This window comes from Phyllobates terribilis, unplaced genomic scaffold, assembly GCF_046119375.1.
Source record: "Phyllobates terribilis strain yellow unplaced genomic scaffold, ASM4611937v1 Scaffold_4__5_contigs__length_816908805, whole genome shotgun sequence".
In the NCBI taxonomy this organism is placed as follows: domain Eukaryota; kingdom Metazoa; phylum Chordata; class Amphibia; order Anura; family Dendrobatidae; genus Phyllobates; species Phyllobates terribilis.
Window position 1 is genome coordinate 654,282,033 of NW_027362764.1, and position 20,240 is coordinate 654,302,272.

The following is a 20,240-nucleotide window of genomic DNA, read 5'->3' on the forward strand; positions in this document are numbered from 1 at the left end:
TGATGTCTGAAGTTGAATGCAAAAATTAAAAAATGTTGCAAACATTAATAAAACTGCTTAGACCGGTTGTCCTAAAGTATTTTTTTATTCATCAGCTTGTGTATATTTAATTGCAGGGAACCTCTTTGTCCAACTAGCATTGACATTTCAGAGTTCTATTCCAACAAACTACAGGACCACAAATGAAAAAACAAAAAGATCATGGCCAGGTATTTTGCATTCAATTCCAGTTTGTTACATTATTTGGACGTGCCATTGTTTTTACCACCCCTATGGTATAATGCCACCCAATCACTGGACTCTTCTGTGGACTCCTCCTCTGAAAACCTTACTTGCAACAGGCTCTGGCTTTAGAGTCCAGGCTGTAACATATAAAAGCTGTTATCACTTAGAAAATCCTGCAGCCAGAAGTTCCTAGCAAGCAGAGATTTGCTTTCACTGAATTTATGACAGGAGGATCCATCCCCCTTACCAGGCTCCATACCTCACTGCTCAGCTCAGACAGCTGACTTCTGCAAGATTGACATTCTGTTGAGAGGTAAGACTGTGATCTCAAGTGTTTTCTTTAAAGGATCCAAGACTAAAGTGATTTATTTTTTATTCTTGCTAAACTCTGTGCCTGCCAAGTTTATCTTACTTTTCTACATAAATGGTAACAGCTAAACTTAAGAACTCAGCGGTGTAATATCATTTGTATCATTTCAAAGCTCGTCGTGTATAAATCATGTTCTGATCCGTTTTATTCTTTTTCTTAGAATTATTTGGCATCATATTTCTTCAGCTTTTTATCTATATTTTTTTTCAATATTTGTTTTTACAGATTTCCAAGAAAATCATCTACTTTAAAAGGCAAAAAGCCTGTACTTCGAATATCCAACATGATAGAAATCTGTTGTGCGGTTGCTGCTTTTATGGTTTCACTCCTTTGTGAAACATGTGGTTTAGTATTACCTAATTCCACAGAGTTGGCATCATCAGCCGGTCATTCCACCATCATAAACTCTGATCTCAGCGCTCAGCTGGATTCAGCCAACATCACAAAGGCCAGAAGAAAGCGTTACATTTCCCAAAATGACATGATCGCTATCCTAGACTACCATAACCAAGTCAGAAGTAAGGTTTTTCCACCTGCAGCAAACATGGAGTATATGGTGAGTGACCCCAAAAAACTTCTCTACATTCAAAATGTTAAATCCATGTTATCATGAACATTCTAAAAAGTTTTTGCACTTTCCCAAATTAATCTGTTGCATATAAAGTGTTTGGCTATAGGCGCTCCAAATTAGGTTACTCATCTCTGTGTTAGAGGCAAGACTCTGTCAACCATATTTTAGGGAGATTCTTTGATAGTTTATTGTGTACAGATAATGTTTGACAATGAATGGATCTGGTTGGCTTTTTCCTCTTTGAATCTAATGCCTACTGTGAGCGCATCCAACATTTTGTTACTCCAGACATATAATTATGCACTTTTCTGACTATCTAAAACATGCATGTTAATAGGAAAATCAATGGTGATAGTTATCACCTGAAATATCCTTCAACCTGGAAGTTTCTCATGTCTACAGCTGTAAGGTAAAAGTCACCCGAAATGGTAGATTTCAACCATTAATTGAAAATGTAAAATATTTTGAAAAATATTAATATTTGCTGATGAGTGATTCTTATTTGGTAAAAATGGGATCTGATAGGTTGGACAATTCTCACCTTGCCATTTTGCCCAATCCGTTCCATTCCAAACTGGTTGTCTATTTGTTAGGGTTGAGCAGATCTGTTTGTTGTTTGCGTTCGACTAAACTTTAGTCCAAAGTTCGGTTCAGGTACCCGAACTCTACCCGAACTTGTACTAGAACCCGAACCCTATATAAGTCAATGGGGATCCAAACTTTGGTGCTGTAAACTGTCGGAGTAAGGCATTTGGGGCTGCCAAAGGAAGCAGAGTCAGTCTCTCTTTACAACTCGGGTTCGCTCATGTCTATTGTTTGTATCTCAATTGATTCCGAGGATGAGTGGTCACTCCGTCATTATGTAACAGTACCTGTCTGATTGACTTAGTAATAAAAAAATAAAAAAAACTCAGGAAACTTAGTAGATATGCTACATTGTAACCAGAATTTATTTCAATCTGGATCTCAGTAGACATTTAATGGCTACAAAATTGACATACATTAGGCTATGTTTACACTCAGCATTTTTGCTGCATTTTTTCTGCAGTCAAAACCTGCTTTCTTGGTAGTAGAAATGCCTAGTTGAAAACGGCCATTTTTTTAGTGATTTCGCAGCATAATTGTGGCGTTTTTGACAGATTTTTTGCACTGTTTTGTGCGTGTGGATTACGTGTGCTTTGTCTACAGTAAGCGTGTAAAAAAGTTTTATTTATCAAAAATTCTTCAAAAATGTGCTGTCGTTGCATTTTTTGCAGTCATTTTTTTTTTCACTTTCTCATTGCTTTCTATGGGTGAAAAATTGCAGAAAGAATTGACGTGCTGCAGTTTTCCAGTTCAGTCAGGAAAGAAAAAAAGTGTGTGGAGGAGGTTTCTGAAATCTGGTAGCTTTTGCTGGTACTGGAAAAAAGCAGCTTTTTATTTACATTTAAAAAAAGAAAAGCAGAAAAAAAGCAAAGTGTGAACAAAGCCTTAGAAAAATGTATAGGCAGAATTTTTTTTTTTTCCATTTCGTAGTGCTTGTATTCTCCAACTATGCGTTGTGTGTTCAGCCATGTAATATGTATGGCCTGTACAGAGACACGTGGAGTCATTATGGCTTCAACCTACTGATCCAAAGACACTCCATGTGTCACGGTATGACGCCAATGTAAAACACCAAGGTAAGCAATGTGTCTACGCAAGTATACCATGGTTTTATTTCTGTTAATCTCATACAGAGTCTGCCAGAAAGAGAACACTGTGCGCCTCTATAGGAAATTGGTGTCATAAAGTGGCACAGTATTAGTTGGAGGTTTTTATGATCCCAGATTCAGTGTGCACGAGACCTTACAATTTGTTTTCTATATTGTAGCTGATAGCATCTTTTATCTCCATGACACATTTTCCTTTGCTTGCGTAGCTTGCAGGGGACTGGCTCTCCTTAAGGGACCAGCTGTGTATGACATCTTGTTGGCAATGTTTCGTGGGAAAAATATCCAATCTTCTAATAGAGGTTTCTTAGAAAGCAAACTATATTGCCACCCTGTAAGTAAGTGAATGTTTCAGTTATAATTACCTTCTGCTCAACCGGCTTCAGCTGACACGTGCAGATGGTCGTCCTGCGGTAGGGGCTGATCTAGTGCATGAAAAAAAATTAAAATACTGTAATTGGAAGCTATGCGTCATGTGATCTAATTAGAAAAAATGGTGATTTTCTACAATGTTGACAAACCATTCATCATGTGTATCCTATAGGGACTTCAAATATGTTAAATGTTGTTCTGCATGGAGTTTCTCTTACAATAACCAGCTCAGGACTCTCTCCAAGTTAAAGACTAAATTCACAAACTTCATTATAGTAGACAGGATAAGAACGGGGTTCAGTTCAAAAATAATTTACACTTTGGACATATTAAACTTGAAAATAAAATATTGCACAATAATTGGTTTAGACTGAAAAACAACCAGGTTCTCTGAATACTAAAATGATGAATGATTGGACTTGCTGGAAAGTAAAGGCTGTCAGGAGAGATACATTCCAAAAGCTCCTTAAACAGGAATTTTCAAAAAAAAATTTCATGTTGAGCTAAACAAACGATGTAACAGTGTGGATATATCTATTTTATATATTGTAAGGCAGCGCTTGTCATCATCCTGGGGGATACTCGCTTCGCTGCGACAATCAATGCACACCTGCAATGTCTTTCTGGTATTTCTCAATTTATGGGTTTATTATCTCATCATAAACCGCATATTACCGGGTTCCACTCCGTGGCCCGCCGACACACATATAATGTTCATGAGCCAAGTGGCACACAGGCCCACTTGCTCCAGGTACAGCCTTCAGCAAGGTAATCGTACAGCAATGTCCATAGCAATGTCCATATAACGTTGTGTATTACCTTTGCCGGGTTTAGCTGTCTCAGTCCATTAGGTTTTCCACCACTGTGGCCTTAAGGCTTACCACACGTGGTCTCCAGACCTTATCCCATCCAAGACCACTGGCATCTCTCACACACAGATCCAGGCTCTGTCCTTCAGGACCTTTACATTCCAGCCTCTGGCACTCCAAGGCTTACTGGCATCACGTTCACACTCTCAGCGATCCAGGCTTCACCCTCCAGGAGTCCACCAGGCTTCCCCAGGCCTCACCAGGCCTCACACGAGTGGTGTTCCCCCCACACACAGGGAACAGCCTCATGCCTCCCACACGGTGTCCACACGGGAACACCTAACACAGGAAGTCCCAACACCCAGGAACTCCTAACACAGGAACACACCTGTCTCAAATCACCCAGGGTTTATATATATCCTGTAGCACACACACACACACAGACAGGACCTTGCTGATGTCACAGTCATGTGACCAAACAGACATTTGGTGCGCACAGGACCTGATCTATGTCACAGTCATGTGACCAGTCACCTGAGGGGGAAGAAAATAGCTTAAACAGACATACTAGATCACTATAGCAATGCCGCTGCACCACAATATATATATATATATATATTATATAATATATATCTCACAGTAGGGGGGGGGGGAGTATTTAGTCAGCCACCAATTGTGCAAGTTCTCCCACTTAAAAAGATGAGAGAGGCCTGTAATTGACATCATATGTAGACCTCAACTAGGAGAGACAAAATGAGAAAACAAATCCTGAAAATCACATTGTCTGATTTAGAAAGAAATTTTTTTCAAATTTTGGTGGAAAATAAGTATTTAGTCAATTACAAACAAGCAAGATTTCTGACTCTCACAGACCTGTAACTTCTTCTTTAAGAGGCTCCTCTGTCCTCCACTCATTACCTGTAGTTCTCGCACCAGTTTGAACTTGTTATCAGTATAAAAGACACCTGTCCGCAACCTCAAGCAGTCACACTCCAAACTCCACTATGGTGAAGACCAAAGAGCTGTCGAAGGACACCAGAAACAAAATTGTAGCCCTGCACCAGACTGGGAAGATTGAATCTGCAATAGGCAAGCAGCTTGGTGTGAAGAAATCAACTGTGGGAGCAATAATCAGAAAATGGAAGACCTACAAGACCACTGATAATCTCCCTCGATCTGGGGCTCCACTCAAGATCTCACCCTCTGGGGTCAAAATGATCTCAAGAGCAGTGAGGAAAAATTCTAGAACCACACGGGGGGACCTAGTGAATGACCTGCAGAGAGCTGGGACCAACGTTACACAGGCTAACATCAGTAACACTACGCCGCCAGGGACTCAGATCCTGCAGTGCCAGACGTGTCCTCCTACTTAAGCCATTACATGTCCGGGCTCGTCTGACGTTTGCTAGAGAGCATTTGGATGATCCAGAAGAGTATTGAGAGAATGTCATATGGTCAGATGAAACCAAAGTTGAACTGTTTGGTAGAAACACAACTCGTCGTGTTTGGAGGAGAAAGAATGCTGAGTTGCATCCAAAGAAAACCATACCTACTGTGAAGCATGGGGGGTGGCAACATCATGATTTTGGGCTGTTTCTCTGCCAAGGGACTAGGATCACTGATCCGTGTACATGAAAGACTGAATGGGGCCATGTATTGTGAGATTTTGAGTGCAAACCTACTTCCATCAGCAAGGGCATTGAATATGAAACGTGGTCTTTCAGCATGACAATGATCCCAAGCACACCGCCAGGGCAATGAAGAAGTGGCTTTGTAAGAAGCATTTCAAGGTCCTGGAGTGGCCTAGCCAGTCTCCAGATCTAAACCCTATAGAAAACCTTTGGAGGGAGTTGAAAGTCCGTGTTGCCCAGCGACAGCCCAAAAACATCACTGCTCTAGAGGAGATCTGCATGGAGGAATGGGTCAACATACCAGCAACAGTGTGTGCCAACCTTGTGAAGACTTACAGAAAACGTTTGACCTCTTGCCAACAAAGGATATATAACAAAGTATTGAGATGAACTTTTGTAATTGACTAAATACTTATTTTCCACTAAAATTTGAAAAAAATTCTTTCCAAATCAGACAATGTGATTTTCAGGATTTGTTTTCTCATTTTGTCTCTCCTAGTTGAGGTCTACCTATGATGTCAATTATAGGCCTCTCTCATCTTTTTAAGTGGGAGAACTTGCACAGTTGGTGGTTGACTAAATCCTTTTTTCCGCACTGTATGTGTGTGTATGTGTGTGTATATATATATATATATATATATATATTATAGCAAATATACTGTATAGAGATTTTATAAAATCTGGTTGCATTTGATACTTTTTCTGTCTCAATAAATGGATTTTTAACTTACCACGGACCTATTACTTGCCAACGGATACGCGCTCCAATCCTACAATTTTTCTATATTCATACCAATGTAAAAAATATTTTAATAGATATTTACTTATTTATTGGCTATGTAGTATGTGCTCTTATTTTTCAACCTAGGAAGCAGCATTTATACTTTTTCTTTAAAGTTGTCCTCTCTTCCCATGAAAGTATGTGTTACAGATCGGGGTGGTGGAACCTCTGTGCTGCGGTGCAAGGAGGGACCAGAGGTGCGTAACTAGGTATCAACTCGGAGTGACCAAGGTCGCACGGCGGCTTAATCGACTCCGTGAACCAGGGAAGGACCGGGCAGAGGGACCAGGTGCTACTCTGGACCAGTCCTTGTATGAGAGCAGGTGACTCCCACGGGTCAGAAGGCAGGGACTGACCGGTACAGCAGATGAGCACAGCAGGCAGGCTGACGGGTGATCCGTGAAGATGGACTTGCAGACACCACAGGTAACTGGCAGGAGCCTCCAGGTAGGCTGGCTGGTAGGCACGGCAGGTAACTGGTACGTTCTCCGGGTAAGGCAGGCAAGCCTGGCCCATAGACAGACTGGCGGGTTTGGACCATAGGCAGACCGTCGGGCTGGAGAGTGTACTTGGCTTGCGGAGACAGGTAGACAGGCTGGCAGACTGGACCTGGTAGTCAGGCTGGCGGACTGGACCTGGTAGTCAGGCTGGCGGACTGGACCTGGTAGTCAGGCTGGTGGACTGCACTGGTAGTCAGACTAGCAGCGGGACCTGAGGGCTGAAGCAGAGTTTAGAACACAGAGCTACAACCTTGCACGGGCACCTCCATTTTGGAGGAGGTGCCTTTTATATGAGAGGTCCTCCGGCCATTGGCCGGGGACTCCTTAGGATGGTGCGCCGGCAGCAGCAGCAGGAGGGCCGGAGGACGCCGTGTCAGGAGCGCGGCGGTAAGGGGAACGGCGTCTCTGCCTGTTAGGGTGCAGAGACGCCGATGCTACAGTATGCTCTGACTCTATGTGACTGCAGACATTTGAATCCTTTCAGCATGCGCGCTGCACACTGTCAGAATTCTCCAGTGTTGCAGGTGACAGCGGCAATATACTGAAGATGTAGATTTTCTCTCGCTTTCTCTCTCTCTGTATACGTAAATACACAGACTTCCAGTAATTCAGTGACTGATTCTACTTTTAATGATTTGGTCCTTCTCGGACGACCCTGTTTACTATGACTTATTGCTTTTCTTGGCATAAACTTTCCAAACATGACTCGTTTCCTGGACTACATGAAATGTTGTTTGTAGCCCCATGGAAAGAAGCACTCTGAAAACATGTTCTGCTGAGATGTCTCATATTCTCACCTGAAGCACTTAGACTTGCTAGAAACTCTTAAAAATTCCCCCCTACATCTTTACAATGCTTGCAGTAGCGGTTCTAGTGACAACAGCTGGATAACATGTTTCTGAAGCTGCAGACCACCAACAGGCCCTATATAATGAGGATGATACTTAGTTGATGATGACATTCTCTGGATACTATTGTTTCCTGCATTGCACAGGACACAGTACCTGCTTGAGCATGTGCACAGAGCGGTGCACGGGCTCCTAGACTTTCTATTGAGCTCACACAATGCGCTGTGCATGTGCTGGTACAGGTACTGTGTCCTTGCTATGCAATGATACATCGAAGTCTATCAAGCAATGTAGAGGAAGACGGCGAATGTCATCACCAATTAAGTACCTTCTTCTTTGTATAGGGCCTGTGGGTGGTCTGTAACTGTAGGAACATGTTTTCTAATAACTGGCACTAGAACTGCCACTCTTACTGCAAGCTTTGTACAGGTCTAGGGGGATATTTAAGAGCTTCTAGCAAGTATGTTTAAGGTAAGAGAATGTGGAACATCCCAGGAGAACATCTTTTCAGAGTGTCTCTTTCTTTGGGGATAAACTTCTGCATTCAGTGGTGGCTTCAAGACCTGGACCTCTCCCTGTCTTCTGTATACTTTGGCTATGTTCCCATGATGAGCTTTTGTTGATTTTTTTTTTTTGATACTGAGGAATTTCTGCACCTATTATGTAAATCTTGCGTTTTCTTTGAGTTTTTCTTAATATACATTTTTGACGCTGCGTTTTTTGTCTCTTGTTGGTCTGCCATGCTTTAAATAAACCTGCTTTGTTTTTGAAACTTCCTGATATTTGGCTTTGTCAAAAATTTCTGGCTAGTACGGTTTACATGTGTTTTTGATGCGTTTCTAACGTGGAAATGCATTAAAAACGCATGCATGTTTTTTACCTGCGGATTTTCCTCATCTATTGCAAATATATGGGGAAAATCTGCCCAGATAATTCAGCATACCCGCAAGAGAAATTGGCATGTTGTGGATTTGAAACATGCACCGCAGGTCAGTTTACGCGGAGTAAAATAAAAGCAGAGTGGGCATGAGATTTCTATAAATCCCATCCAATCCACTTTGCTGGAACTATAAGATCCTGCGCTTTTGACGCAGAAAAAAATACGCAGAGTGAGTCAAAAACCTACCAAAAGCGCATTGTTGGAACGTAGCCTTAAGGTCATGCAATATATAAAAAATGTTTGTAAGTTTACATACATTTTTACTGGTATAATGCAGTGGTAATCAATAGTCTGCAAAATATGAACATTTGCACACAAAGAGTGATAATCTGTTTAGTAAGTGCATCTATCTATCAACATACAGTATGTAACAGGCTACATTTCACTTGTGTCCTCGCTTCAATTCATCGGTTCTTAATAGAAAGGAGGAAAAAGATTTGAAGGACCCTGCTCCTGAGGTGATGTCAATAGTCTGAGGTCATCAGACCAAAGTCCTGCAAAACTCCCACTATCTGTGGCAACCCGTTACCTCTTCTGATTAGTAAGAACCAATGACACCATGCATTTGTAGCGTTGCAGCATAATAAAATCATGGAGCATACTAATCAGAAGAGATGCTGTGGATGTAGTAGATGGTAAGAAGTTTGCAGTGTTATGGTCTGACCACCACTGACTACTGACGTGGCATCTAGAACTGAATCCTGCAATCTCTTATTAAGTCCTCTTTTTATTCTGTATTTTGGGTTGTAGGCTCCAGGTATCTTTAGGTCTATGGTAAGTGTTTTCTGAAAAATGTCTTGGATTATATACCCCAGAGGCATCTTTGGCTCCATTTCATTCAAGGTGACTGAAGCACAGGCAGCAGGCCAGATAACCTGTGAATTGCTTGATAACTAGAATGACGAGGAATAGGTAGTCACTGGCAAGACTAACAAAATTGCAAAGTACTTTAATTACTCCAAATGATAACATTTAACCTGAAAAATAAATCTAAAGTTCTGGACACTAGGTGTGTTCCTTCTGTCTAATAGGGTTGAGCGAGTATGTTCTGTCCGAGTATGCTTGGGCCGAGCTCCGAGTATTTACAGCTGCTTGGTGATAAGGTTAAATCGCTCCCATGTGCATGATTTGCAACTGTTTGACAGCTTTATTACATGTGAGGAATGTGTAAGAAATATACATTCCTCCCATGTAATAAAACTGTCAAACAGTTGCAAATCATGCACATGGGAGCGATTTAACCTTATCACCGAGCAGCTGTAAATACTCGGAGCTCGGCCTGAGCATACTCGGCGAAAGGGTTAATAGAACATACTCGCTCAACACTACTGTCTAACTGTTCACTACCTGTTTCTAAGTGTAATTCATCTCTAGCAGCAGACGCACCACAATGGCTTACAGAAAGTAGGGTTTGGTTTTCCTCTTCTTGATCCTGTTCTTTTGCACACAGGCATAAACGAGAGGTGGGCTTTTAGTTATATGTAGGCAAAACATTTGCTAAAGAGAAGAAAAATGTATGCTGTGAAACAAATGAATGGGAGTTCCAGCAACTATAGTACTATCAGAATGCTAATGAAGCTAAACCATCCACTCAGTAGAAAGCAAATGACAGAGTTTGAGAATCAGGACAGTATATGAGCATACTATAATGGCATGTGAAAATTTTTATAAGCAGAAAAGGGCAGCAAAACCATGATTTATTTCTGGTGCTAAGTGAAGTTCTCTGCGATGTTTTCATCTACACAAGCATTGAAGCTTTAGAGTTGGAAATTTAACACATGATTCTACTGTGATAGTTAAATGATGAAATTCTCAAGAGCCATAGCCTTAAAGAGTCATTACTTCAATCACCTTCTACTTTTGTACACTCTCTGCTCCTGTACAGTACCTTGCATGACCAATTTTATCTTCTGCCATTTACATCAGTATAGCTGCTTGTGTGGTGTACATCATTATTAGCTGTTTTTTAGCAGAACTTAGCTCCCCAACAGTCCTCCACAATAGAGATTGTATGTAGAGTGTTAAGTGCAGAGATGAGTTTGTTGCCTGCTTCTGACAGATAAATAGGGAAAATGCAAATGCTGATTTGTTGATACATATGGCAGATGATTATCTTTTGCCATATGCATCAATAAAGCAGCATTTACAGTTTCACATTACTGATGTGTCAACAGCAGGCAACAAACACAGCTCAATTTTGTTTTTAAGCTCCGCATCCCTAGTTATTTCAAGTTTGTTGTGTAGAATTGCAGGAGAGCTGACCTCTGCTAGGAACTAGCAAACTATTATATCAAACCACACATGCAGCTATACTGATGCAGATGGCAGGAGACAAAATTTGGATAGCAGAGTACTGTACAGGAGCATACAGGGCACAGAGGTATAGAGTGTATTCTAAATGTAGCATACACTCTGCTTCCTGCCAGCATAGCTCTGCTATCCCACCATCGCTGACAATCTAAGAGAAGCTGCACTGCACATTATCAACTAGGAGCACTGCTGAAGGGTAAATAGTCTCGAGGGGCATTTTTTTTGGGGGGGGGGTGATATGTGCAAAAATGGTTTACCGTATATTGGCACAAATTAATAAACAGGTGTAGATTATTATAAGACACAGGTAAACCCTTTAAAATTGCTATAGTTGTGTTTTGCTTTCAATTTTGTCTTTTCTTTTTTGCCAGTGTCCTTATTAAATGACAGTGCTCTGTATATTGTTGCTGAGTACGACCATTCAGTGAATTTCAGATATTTGCTTTACATTGATTGGATATAACATAAAACAGATGTTTTACGTCGAACTCCACTAATTGACACTGATTATCATAATATATGACATGTTTGCAGTAGCATAATATTCCTTTGTGGGCAGTGCTCCAAAACAAATCATGTCCTATTAATATCATACATAGATATGAATGTGATTATAATTTATAGCATTTGTCATACACTTAGAATTAAGTAGTCAAACATTTCTATAGAATACAAATCAGCACATGCCATGTGTAAATTATGTAGCATAGCAATCAGAAGCATAGCAAGGGTCAACCCTGTCTATAGCATAGCATAGTAAAGATATCATAGCATGTCTCCCTATGGAAGTGTAGGAATCCTGGACTGCGGAGTGGAATGTCAAATATGATCAACTGTTAAATTGACATGGACCATCAGTCAGCCAAATGTGTGCTTCTTAGGCCTTTAATATAAAATTAGCTGAATGCATAAAATAACGGAAACCCTAGCTGAAAGGATCAGATATTAAAATCTTATCAGATTTCCACATTGGGAAATGAAATGAAAAGAGTCAATACAATAGATCTTACAATGGTTTGTAGGTTTTTGATTTTATTACAATGGTTGTAGACTTGTGGGAATGATTAAGCCAGTTCGTGGATGGCACTATTGGAGGCAGCTCTATGTGACTAGCAACACTGTATAAGTATATGTTGGCTGGCACTGCACTTCTGATACTACAGTGTGATAGTGGGACTGTCACTAATGCAAGGCTACTACATTTCGTTGGCTCTATAGAATAGAATAGTTTCTACAATGATTGCTATCTATGTGGTTATGTCCTTTACGTTGGGCATTACCTTGAGGACAATCAACTTTGGGGAATAGTGTGAGTACTATGATACTATTATGTGTCAGTCCTTCTTCCACGCTACAAGGAGAACTTTATATCTCTTATTCCTGAGGCGGACAGGTCTACTAAAATGGGGCTGTACCAGAAGGCCCTTGTTGCGGAACTATTAAAAAAATTCCCATCTGAAAATGCTGGCGGCAGAGGGCACACTTCGTTGGACAACAAAGGAGTACAGGCGAGAGAGATACAACTTCAATCCAGCATAGGCAGGGGAACACTGTCAAAGTTCTGAGAGAGTTTTCTCAGACCCTCCCATCGCACAGGCCCTGAGGCGCGGGGTACTCTCACAAGGAGTGCAAAGTTTGGGAAGATGCTGAGGGAGTACCTCGCCGGTCGTACCAACGTCCTCCGTGATTCCTCTGTGCCTTATAATTATTGGGTATCCAAGCTGGATACGTGGAATGAACTGTCTCTCTATGCCTTGGAGGTCCTGACCTGCCCTGCCGCCAGAGTTTTATCAGAGCGGATTTTTAGTGCCGCTGGTGGAATTATAACTGATAAGCGCATCCGCCTGTCACCTGAAAATGCTGACAGGCTGACTCTTATAAAAATGATCAAGGGCTGGATTGGGCCAGACTTCTCAACACCACCGAATGATAGCAGCGCAACATAAACTCAAATCCAGTGTCTTTTCTTGGGAGGTGCATTCCCATGCACCTTTTCACACCCACACATGGGTATACGCTTCCTGATTTTGGCTATTTGCTCTTGTCCTCCTCCATCTCCTCATCCTCCACCACCATATCACAAGGGTGACCATGGTCCGTGATGCAACACCCACATAATTTTTTATAAAGTGTGTTTATGATGCCTGTAAAAAATTAATTTTTATAAAGTATGTTCATGTATACCCCCCAGGGATAAATGTTTGTCAGCCCATACACTTAGTGCATGTGCATTACAAGTATAGGAGGCCAGCTCCTTTTGAATGGGAACATTTTTTTTATGAGGCCCTCCTCCACGTCTCTTCCAAGGGGCATTGAAGTGCCTCCAAATTTTTGGCAGCCCTTGCATTCACTGCATATGCCAACACTATGGGAGACTCTCTCCTTTCTAATGGGAATTTGTCGTTACTGTTGCCCTGCTCTGTGTCTTTCCCAAATTTTGGCAGCCCTTGCAGTCACAGCATGGGCATTACCACTATAGGAGACCCGCTCCTTTATAATGGGAACATTTTTTTTACTGAGACCCTCCTCTGTATGTCTTCAAAGGGGTATTGGGTTGTGTCCAAATTTTTGGCAGCCCTTGCAGTCACTGGATACACAATAACAGTATAGGAGACCCACTTTTTAATAATGGGAACAACAAAGCATAGCCGACTGATGGCTCTCTAACAATAGTAAGGGCCGTCTGATGGCCCTATAAAAATAGGCTTTATGACTTTCAGAGTCCCTCCATCATAAATAAAACAGGATGTGTCTGATGTGTCACACACTACATTGCCAGATAAGGTTATAAAATGTTAAAATGACATTTCCCGGTGAATGCATTTGTCTTAAAAAATAACGTAAAAAACCCCCAAAACAATAGGATTTTTCTTTAGTATAAAAAACAGTGTCACCAATATAACCTCAATGTAATCACATTGTTCAGCTCCTGCACCTCCTCCTCTATCCCCGAAATGATCACATCAGTCACAAGCTGACAGCACTGCAGCACTGACTTGGCCAAGCGGCAACAGGCTGTGTTGAAGCTAATATGTTCAAGCTAATCACTTGTTAGCAACTACATACTGTATATTCAAGTCTATTGTGTAATGAGTACTTCCCATTATATTTTTGGGCATGTACTGTTGCAGAACATGTAAGTAGTAAAGTTAGGTTAGTTTTTTTGTACTTTATTTTGCAGGGTAATTTAACCCCTTTACCCCCAAAGGCTGTTTGCACCTTAATGACCAGACCAATTTTTACAATTCTGATTGATGTCACTTTATGTGGTTATAACTCTGGAATGCTTAACCGTCCACTAATTCTGAGAATGTTTTTTCATGACATTTTGTACCTCATGGCAATGGTAAAATTTCTTCGATATGACTTCACTATTTGTGAAAAAAATGGAAATATGGCGAATATTTTGATAATTTTGCAACTTTCAAACTTTGAATTCTTATACCCTTAAATTAGAGAGATATGTCACAAAATAATTAATAAATAACATTTCCCACATGTCTACTTTACATCAGCATCATTTTTGAAGCAATTTATTTTTGGTAGGAAGTTTTAAAAGTTGACCAGCGATTTCTCATTTTTCCAGCAAAATTTACAAAACCATTTTTGTAACGACATCATATTTTAATTAACTTTGAGGGGCCTTTATGACAGAAAATAACCAAAAGTGACACCATTAGGTTCATTAAGCCTTTAGGTGCTTCACAGGAATTTTTGGAATGTGGAAGAAAAAAATTAATATTTAACTTTTTTTCACAAAAATTTTACTTTAGAGCCAAAATTTTTTATCGTTTTGCAAGGGTACAAGGAAAAAATGGACCCAAAATTTGTTGTGCAATTTCTCCTGAGCATGCCGATAGCCCATACGTGGGGGAAAACCACTGTTTGGGCTCATGACAGGGCATGGGAGGAGTGCCATTTGACTTTTTGAATGCAAAATTTGCTGGAATAATTAGCAGGAGCCATGTTGCGTTTGGAGAGCCTTGATGTGCCTAAACAGTGGAGGCCCCCCACAAGTGACACCATTTTAGAAACTAGACCCCTCAGGGAACTTATCTAGATGTGTGGTCAGTACCAGAATTTTACAACATAGAACTGTGAAAATGAAACAAAATATATTTTTCCCACAAATATGTTGCTTTAGCCTCCAATTTTTTTAATTTTACAAAGATAGCCGGAGAAAATGGACCCCAAAATTTGTTGTGCAATTTTTCCTGAGTATACGGACACCCCATATGCGGTAAAACTATTTTTGAGGCACATGGGAATGCTCAGAAGGGAAGGAGCGCCATATTCTTTGTTCTTCTGGTCTGTATGATTACAGCGATACCACATTGATATATTTTTTTATGTTTAGGCGCTTTTACAAAATAAAAACTATTTTGTAGAAAAAAATATTTTTGCATCGCTTTATTCTAAGAGCTATAACTTTTTTATTTTTCCGCTTATGGAGCTGTATGGGAGTTTTTATTTTTTGTGGGACAAGATGCTGCGATCAGAGGTAACATTTTTATTTACATTCATCTTTTTGATTGCGTTTTGTTCATGATAATAAAGCATAGTTTTTTTTTCCTCTTTTTTTTTTTTTTCTTTATGGTGTTCACTAAAGGGGTTAACTAGTGGGACAGTTTTATAGGTTAGGTCATTCCAGATGCGGCGATACCAAATATTTATACTTTTATTGCATATTTTTTTTCATAATAATATTTATTTATGGGTACGATATATTTTTTATTTTTATTATTTTCAGATTTTTTAAAAATTTTTTTTTTTTTACCTTAGTCCCACTATGGGACTTTCACTTTTAACAGTCTGATCACAGTTATAAGTTATAGAAGTGCAAGATCACTGTATAACGTAATATACTTCATAACTGTCAGTTCCGCACTGAGCATGATCTAACTAACTTGCTAGTGCCTGGTGACCTGGATGGCGAAATGATCACATCGAGACACCTGCCAACGATTGGGACCCCGTGTGGACTTCTGTCCTTCTGTTCGCTTGCTAAATGCTGTGATCGCAGCAATCGCAGCATTTAGGGGGCTAAAGTGACAGGAGCTGTTCAGGCACTGAGTGCCGGGTGTCAGCTGTCTGAATCAGCTGACACCTGGCAGCGATCGTGAGTGCACAACTTCTGTGCGCGCAAAATCACCTGGACGTATCCATACATCCCATGTCGGTAAGTAACAAGCCACATGGACGTATGGATGCATCCAATGTCAGAAAGGGGTTAAAAGATTAGATTGTAAATGATGTATTGAAAAATGTATAATCACATTATTGCTCCTGTCTCTAAAGACAACAATCCATAGGTGTACCTGCAGACTAAAATCTAGTTTATATGACTTGAGCATCACGTAAGTAGTTAACCCCTTCACAGCATTTGACATATATGACGCAATGCATGGGACACCAAATTCTTTTCAACAGTCAAACATTTACTAAACAGTCCAAGTTCATCTTGTGGGCACACGTGGGATAGGGCACAGCAATTCACATTTTCCTCCTCCTTAGCACAAATCCTGTTCAGTCCTGTTGCTATCTCGTCCTGGACTATCCCCAAGCCCACTGTTTCTGTCAGTCTCAGGGATTTCTCATACACCTCGTCAGTGCACCCGGAACCGGCCATCGCCTTCCGTCTATGCGGGTCATTTTCCACTGTACACAAGAGAACAAAATCAATCAGGCAGCCCCTATTCCAGACCTTAAGCTCCAAGTCCAGACGTGACAGGAGTGATTGGTCGGGATCCCAGTAATGCCTCCCACTGCCTGGAACAAGTGACACATGCTGCCCCTATCAGTCCACTGCACCTGAACTTGACCTTCACAATCAACTTCACTAATTCCCTTTGAACTCACTTTATCAGGAAGTGACCCCCTTTTTATTATCACTAGTGCCCACGCACTGGGCTAGTAATATCATGAATTATTTCCTTATCTTATATGCTGTTACAAAACCGCTTACTATATGAGCCGTATTTATGCTAACCTAAGCTTATCACGTACTATACTCTACTCAAATTAAGAATTAACACTTCACATGCTGTACATTACCATAATACATTACACAAGACGCACATCACTTTTACTTATAAAACCACACAACAGTATTCACATGACATGTCTGTTGTCTTCAGGGGCAGGAACCGGGCAAGACAGTCCTCATCTCTACACATGACATTAATATTATACATTTCCAAGCAGGAGCAAACAAAAGACTGAACATTCTCTTAGATAACCAAACTGTCCATTGAAAGAAACTGTAAGGCTGTGTGCCCACCATGCGTTTTTTAAGCGTTTCCGCAGCTGCAATTCCGCTGCAGAAATGCTTAAAAAACGCTTGGTAGAAGGTCTGCCATGTTCCCCAATGATAATCTGCATGTGCTGTGCACATGCTGCAGAAATTTCCGCTGCGGATTATCATTGCGGAAAAAGCTGCAGCACTACCAATTATTTTGCGGAATCGTGGCGTTTTCGCCGCCATTGACTTGCATTGGAACGCATGACATCCGCATCACTGCATCTGCAGATGCGGATACCATGCGTTTCAATGTGCGGATGGTACCCGGGTCTGGAGAAGAGGAGACTCTCCTCCGGACCCGGGTACCATAGTACTAGTGTCGAGCCACCCCCGTAGCGTTCGAGTTCGGTTCGGTTGGTCGAACACCCTTGTGTTCGCCGAACTGTTCGTCGAACTGTTCGTCGAACACCTTCGAACACCGTTAAAACCAATGGCAGGCAAACAAAAACACATAGAAACACATAGAAAACACCTTCAAAGGTGTCCAAAAGCTGACAAACTGCTCAGAAGACATAACTAACACATGGAAAAGTGACAAGTACATATAGTCATGCGAAAAGAAAAGAGGTGGAGGAGTAAAAGGAGGGGGAGACACAGATATAGGCATGTCATGCCCTTCTAAAATCCAAAAAGTGAGAAGCCGACACGGCCAGTCCGTTCCTGCCCGCGCCACCTCCGTGTCGCCGGGTTTGTGCCAGAGCCGCGGTGGACCCTGACGGCCAGCCCCCCTCTCCCAATACTGGTGCCTGTCCGCTGGTGGGTCGAGCGAGCCCCCTGTGGTGGAGGCAGGTCTAAGCTTTTTAATTTAAATTGTCTCTCTAATTTGAATGAATACACTTTAAATCCTTTTACAAGGATCTATTGGAGGGCAAGTCTCATGCCAGCAGCCGCGTAATTCCAGCTCCAGTAGCATCCACTAAAGCTGCTGCAGTTAAAAAGCTTTTATAAGGATCGAGCTCAGCGGTCCACCGCAAGGCGTCCTACCGCCAGTCCCAGCCCCTATGCCTTGGGGTGCCTCCTGATGCTCTTCACTGAGTATCCCGGGGTCCCGAAGCATTTCCTTTGAAAAAATTAAGTGTCCAAACTACAGGTGGTGTAGCTTGCTTAACAGCTGGGATAATCTGCTGACTAGCAGACACTGGTACTAGGCACAAAGTATTTCCTGGGCTAGATGCAGTTAAAAATTTGTAATTAGATACTCTCGTTGGATGCTGAGAAAGCATTCCATAGAGTCTCCTGGCACGCCATATATTATTCTCTTAAAAAGCTTGGAGTAGGGGTCTAGGGGACCCTTTTATAGCCAAAATCATGGCCCTGTATCGCAATACGTCACCTAGGCTGAAGATAAATGGAACTATAGCACCCCGAGGGTTTGGTTGCTACAGAGGTATTGCACCTCACCCAGAGGTGTAATATCTCACTCTCAGGTAAGGATGGAGTGTGGATCAGGACCCCGACACCAGCATGCATTACACCACATTGCCGTGGGGCAGGGCGACCAATATTCCTCTGAGATGGGCACGACAGTCCCTGTCCCTGGCTGGAGTGGGGGGAGGGAACACTGAGGAAGGGGAACCCTGTAGTGCAGGAGCAGGGAGGAAGCAGTTCCTGGGTGCATTGAGAAGGAAGTATAAAAGGTGGGCACCATCTTAGTTCAGTGCAGAGAAGTCTGAGCAGAAGTGACAGGGAGCAGGGGCTCTGCATGAGCTCTGCTCCGGAGGTGGGCCTAGTAACAGAGGCCCAGGCCTGGAAGAGGGAGAAGGAAGGAAGAGGAGCAGAGAAGGCTCCAGGAACGAGGAACGAAGGGATCCCAGGGGTGCAGACGGGCGAGTCGCCACCGCACGCCCGAATCCACCTGCGTGGAGGGGTCAGGCCAAAGGGGGAGACCGGTCCCCGAAACTAGTGGAGGCGGGAAATGACCCTCAGCTAGAAACCGGAGGCTGTGACATTTTATGTGGCGCAGCCCCTCGCTACACCCGCTAGGAAGGCACCACATAGGGTCAGGGAAACTGGCGCCAAGTTTACCAAGAGGAGGCCCGAGGCAGCCGGACAGAAGCGTTGGTAAGAAAGGCCAGACAAAGGACACACAAAGGGGGTCCTGTGAAGCGCTCCAAAGTAATCTGGGAGTTGTCTGAGCCCCTCACCTGGTAAGCACAGTACGACGTGGGCAGCCGTTACCTGCAGAAGTGGTCTGGATAATAAGAACTGTGAGTAAAGGCCTTGCACTGCATCACTGACTCCGTGTCGTTACTGCTGCTGCCCTGCACCTTCACCCCCATCCTCCGCATACACTGCCCTGAGGCTATACTCCTCCCGTGGGGAGTTATGCTACGCTCTGCTGCACCCACAACACCAGCCTCAGCGGTCTGCCCTGCAGCGGCGGTTCACTCTGACCGCAATCCACGGGTGGCGTAGTCGGACATTTAAACATCAAAACCACATAAATAGTTCCGCCACTGGTTTGACTGCCCTGAGCCACGGAACCGGGTCGCCGCCACAGAGACTACAACCACCAGCATCCACCAAAAAGGGTCCGGGTCCGGGTGTCCCAAGGCCCAGGGGGCGCGTCAGAACGTTTTCATCACCTTTCATAATCAATGGGACAAGGCAGGGATGTCCTCTATCCCCTCTCTTATACATCCTAGTGACGGAGCACCTGCTCTCATCAATTTGCCATAACCCCAATATTAGGTGGATTGAGGTGGGAGGCACCGAGTACAAGTGCTCTCTATTTGCTGATGATGTCCTAGTATATATCACTCAATCACATATATCCATCCCTGCTGTTATGGCTGAAATAGATCACTTTGTTACATGGTCAAATTTTAAAATCAATGCAGCGAAGTCTGAGGCCCTCGATGTCTCCCTCCCAAAATCCATACAGGATTCCA

At 42.4% G+C, this 20,240-nt stretch overlaps 1 protein-coding gene across 1 annotated transcript in view; it reads left to right on the forward strand.

The window, feature by feature from the left end:
* The first annotated feature begins 364 nt into the window (after nt 1-364).
* The window catches only part of PI15 (peptidase inhibitor 15), a 78,426-nt gene continuing 58,550 nt past the window's right edge, over nt 365-20,240 (forward strand). The window contains exons 1-2 of the mRNA XM_073679456.1: nt 365-538; nt 821-1,151. Coding sequence (XP_073535557.1) covers nt 879-1,151 — 273 coding nt within the window. The 5' untranslated portion in view covers nt 365-538; nt 821-878. The remainder of the gene's footprint in view (nt 539-820; nt 1,152-20,240) is intronic.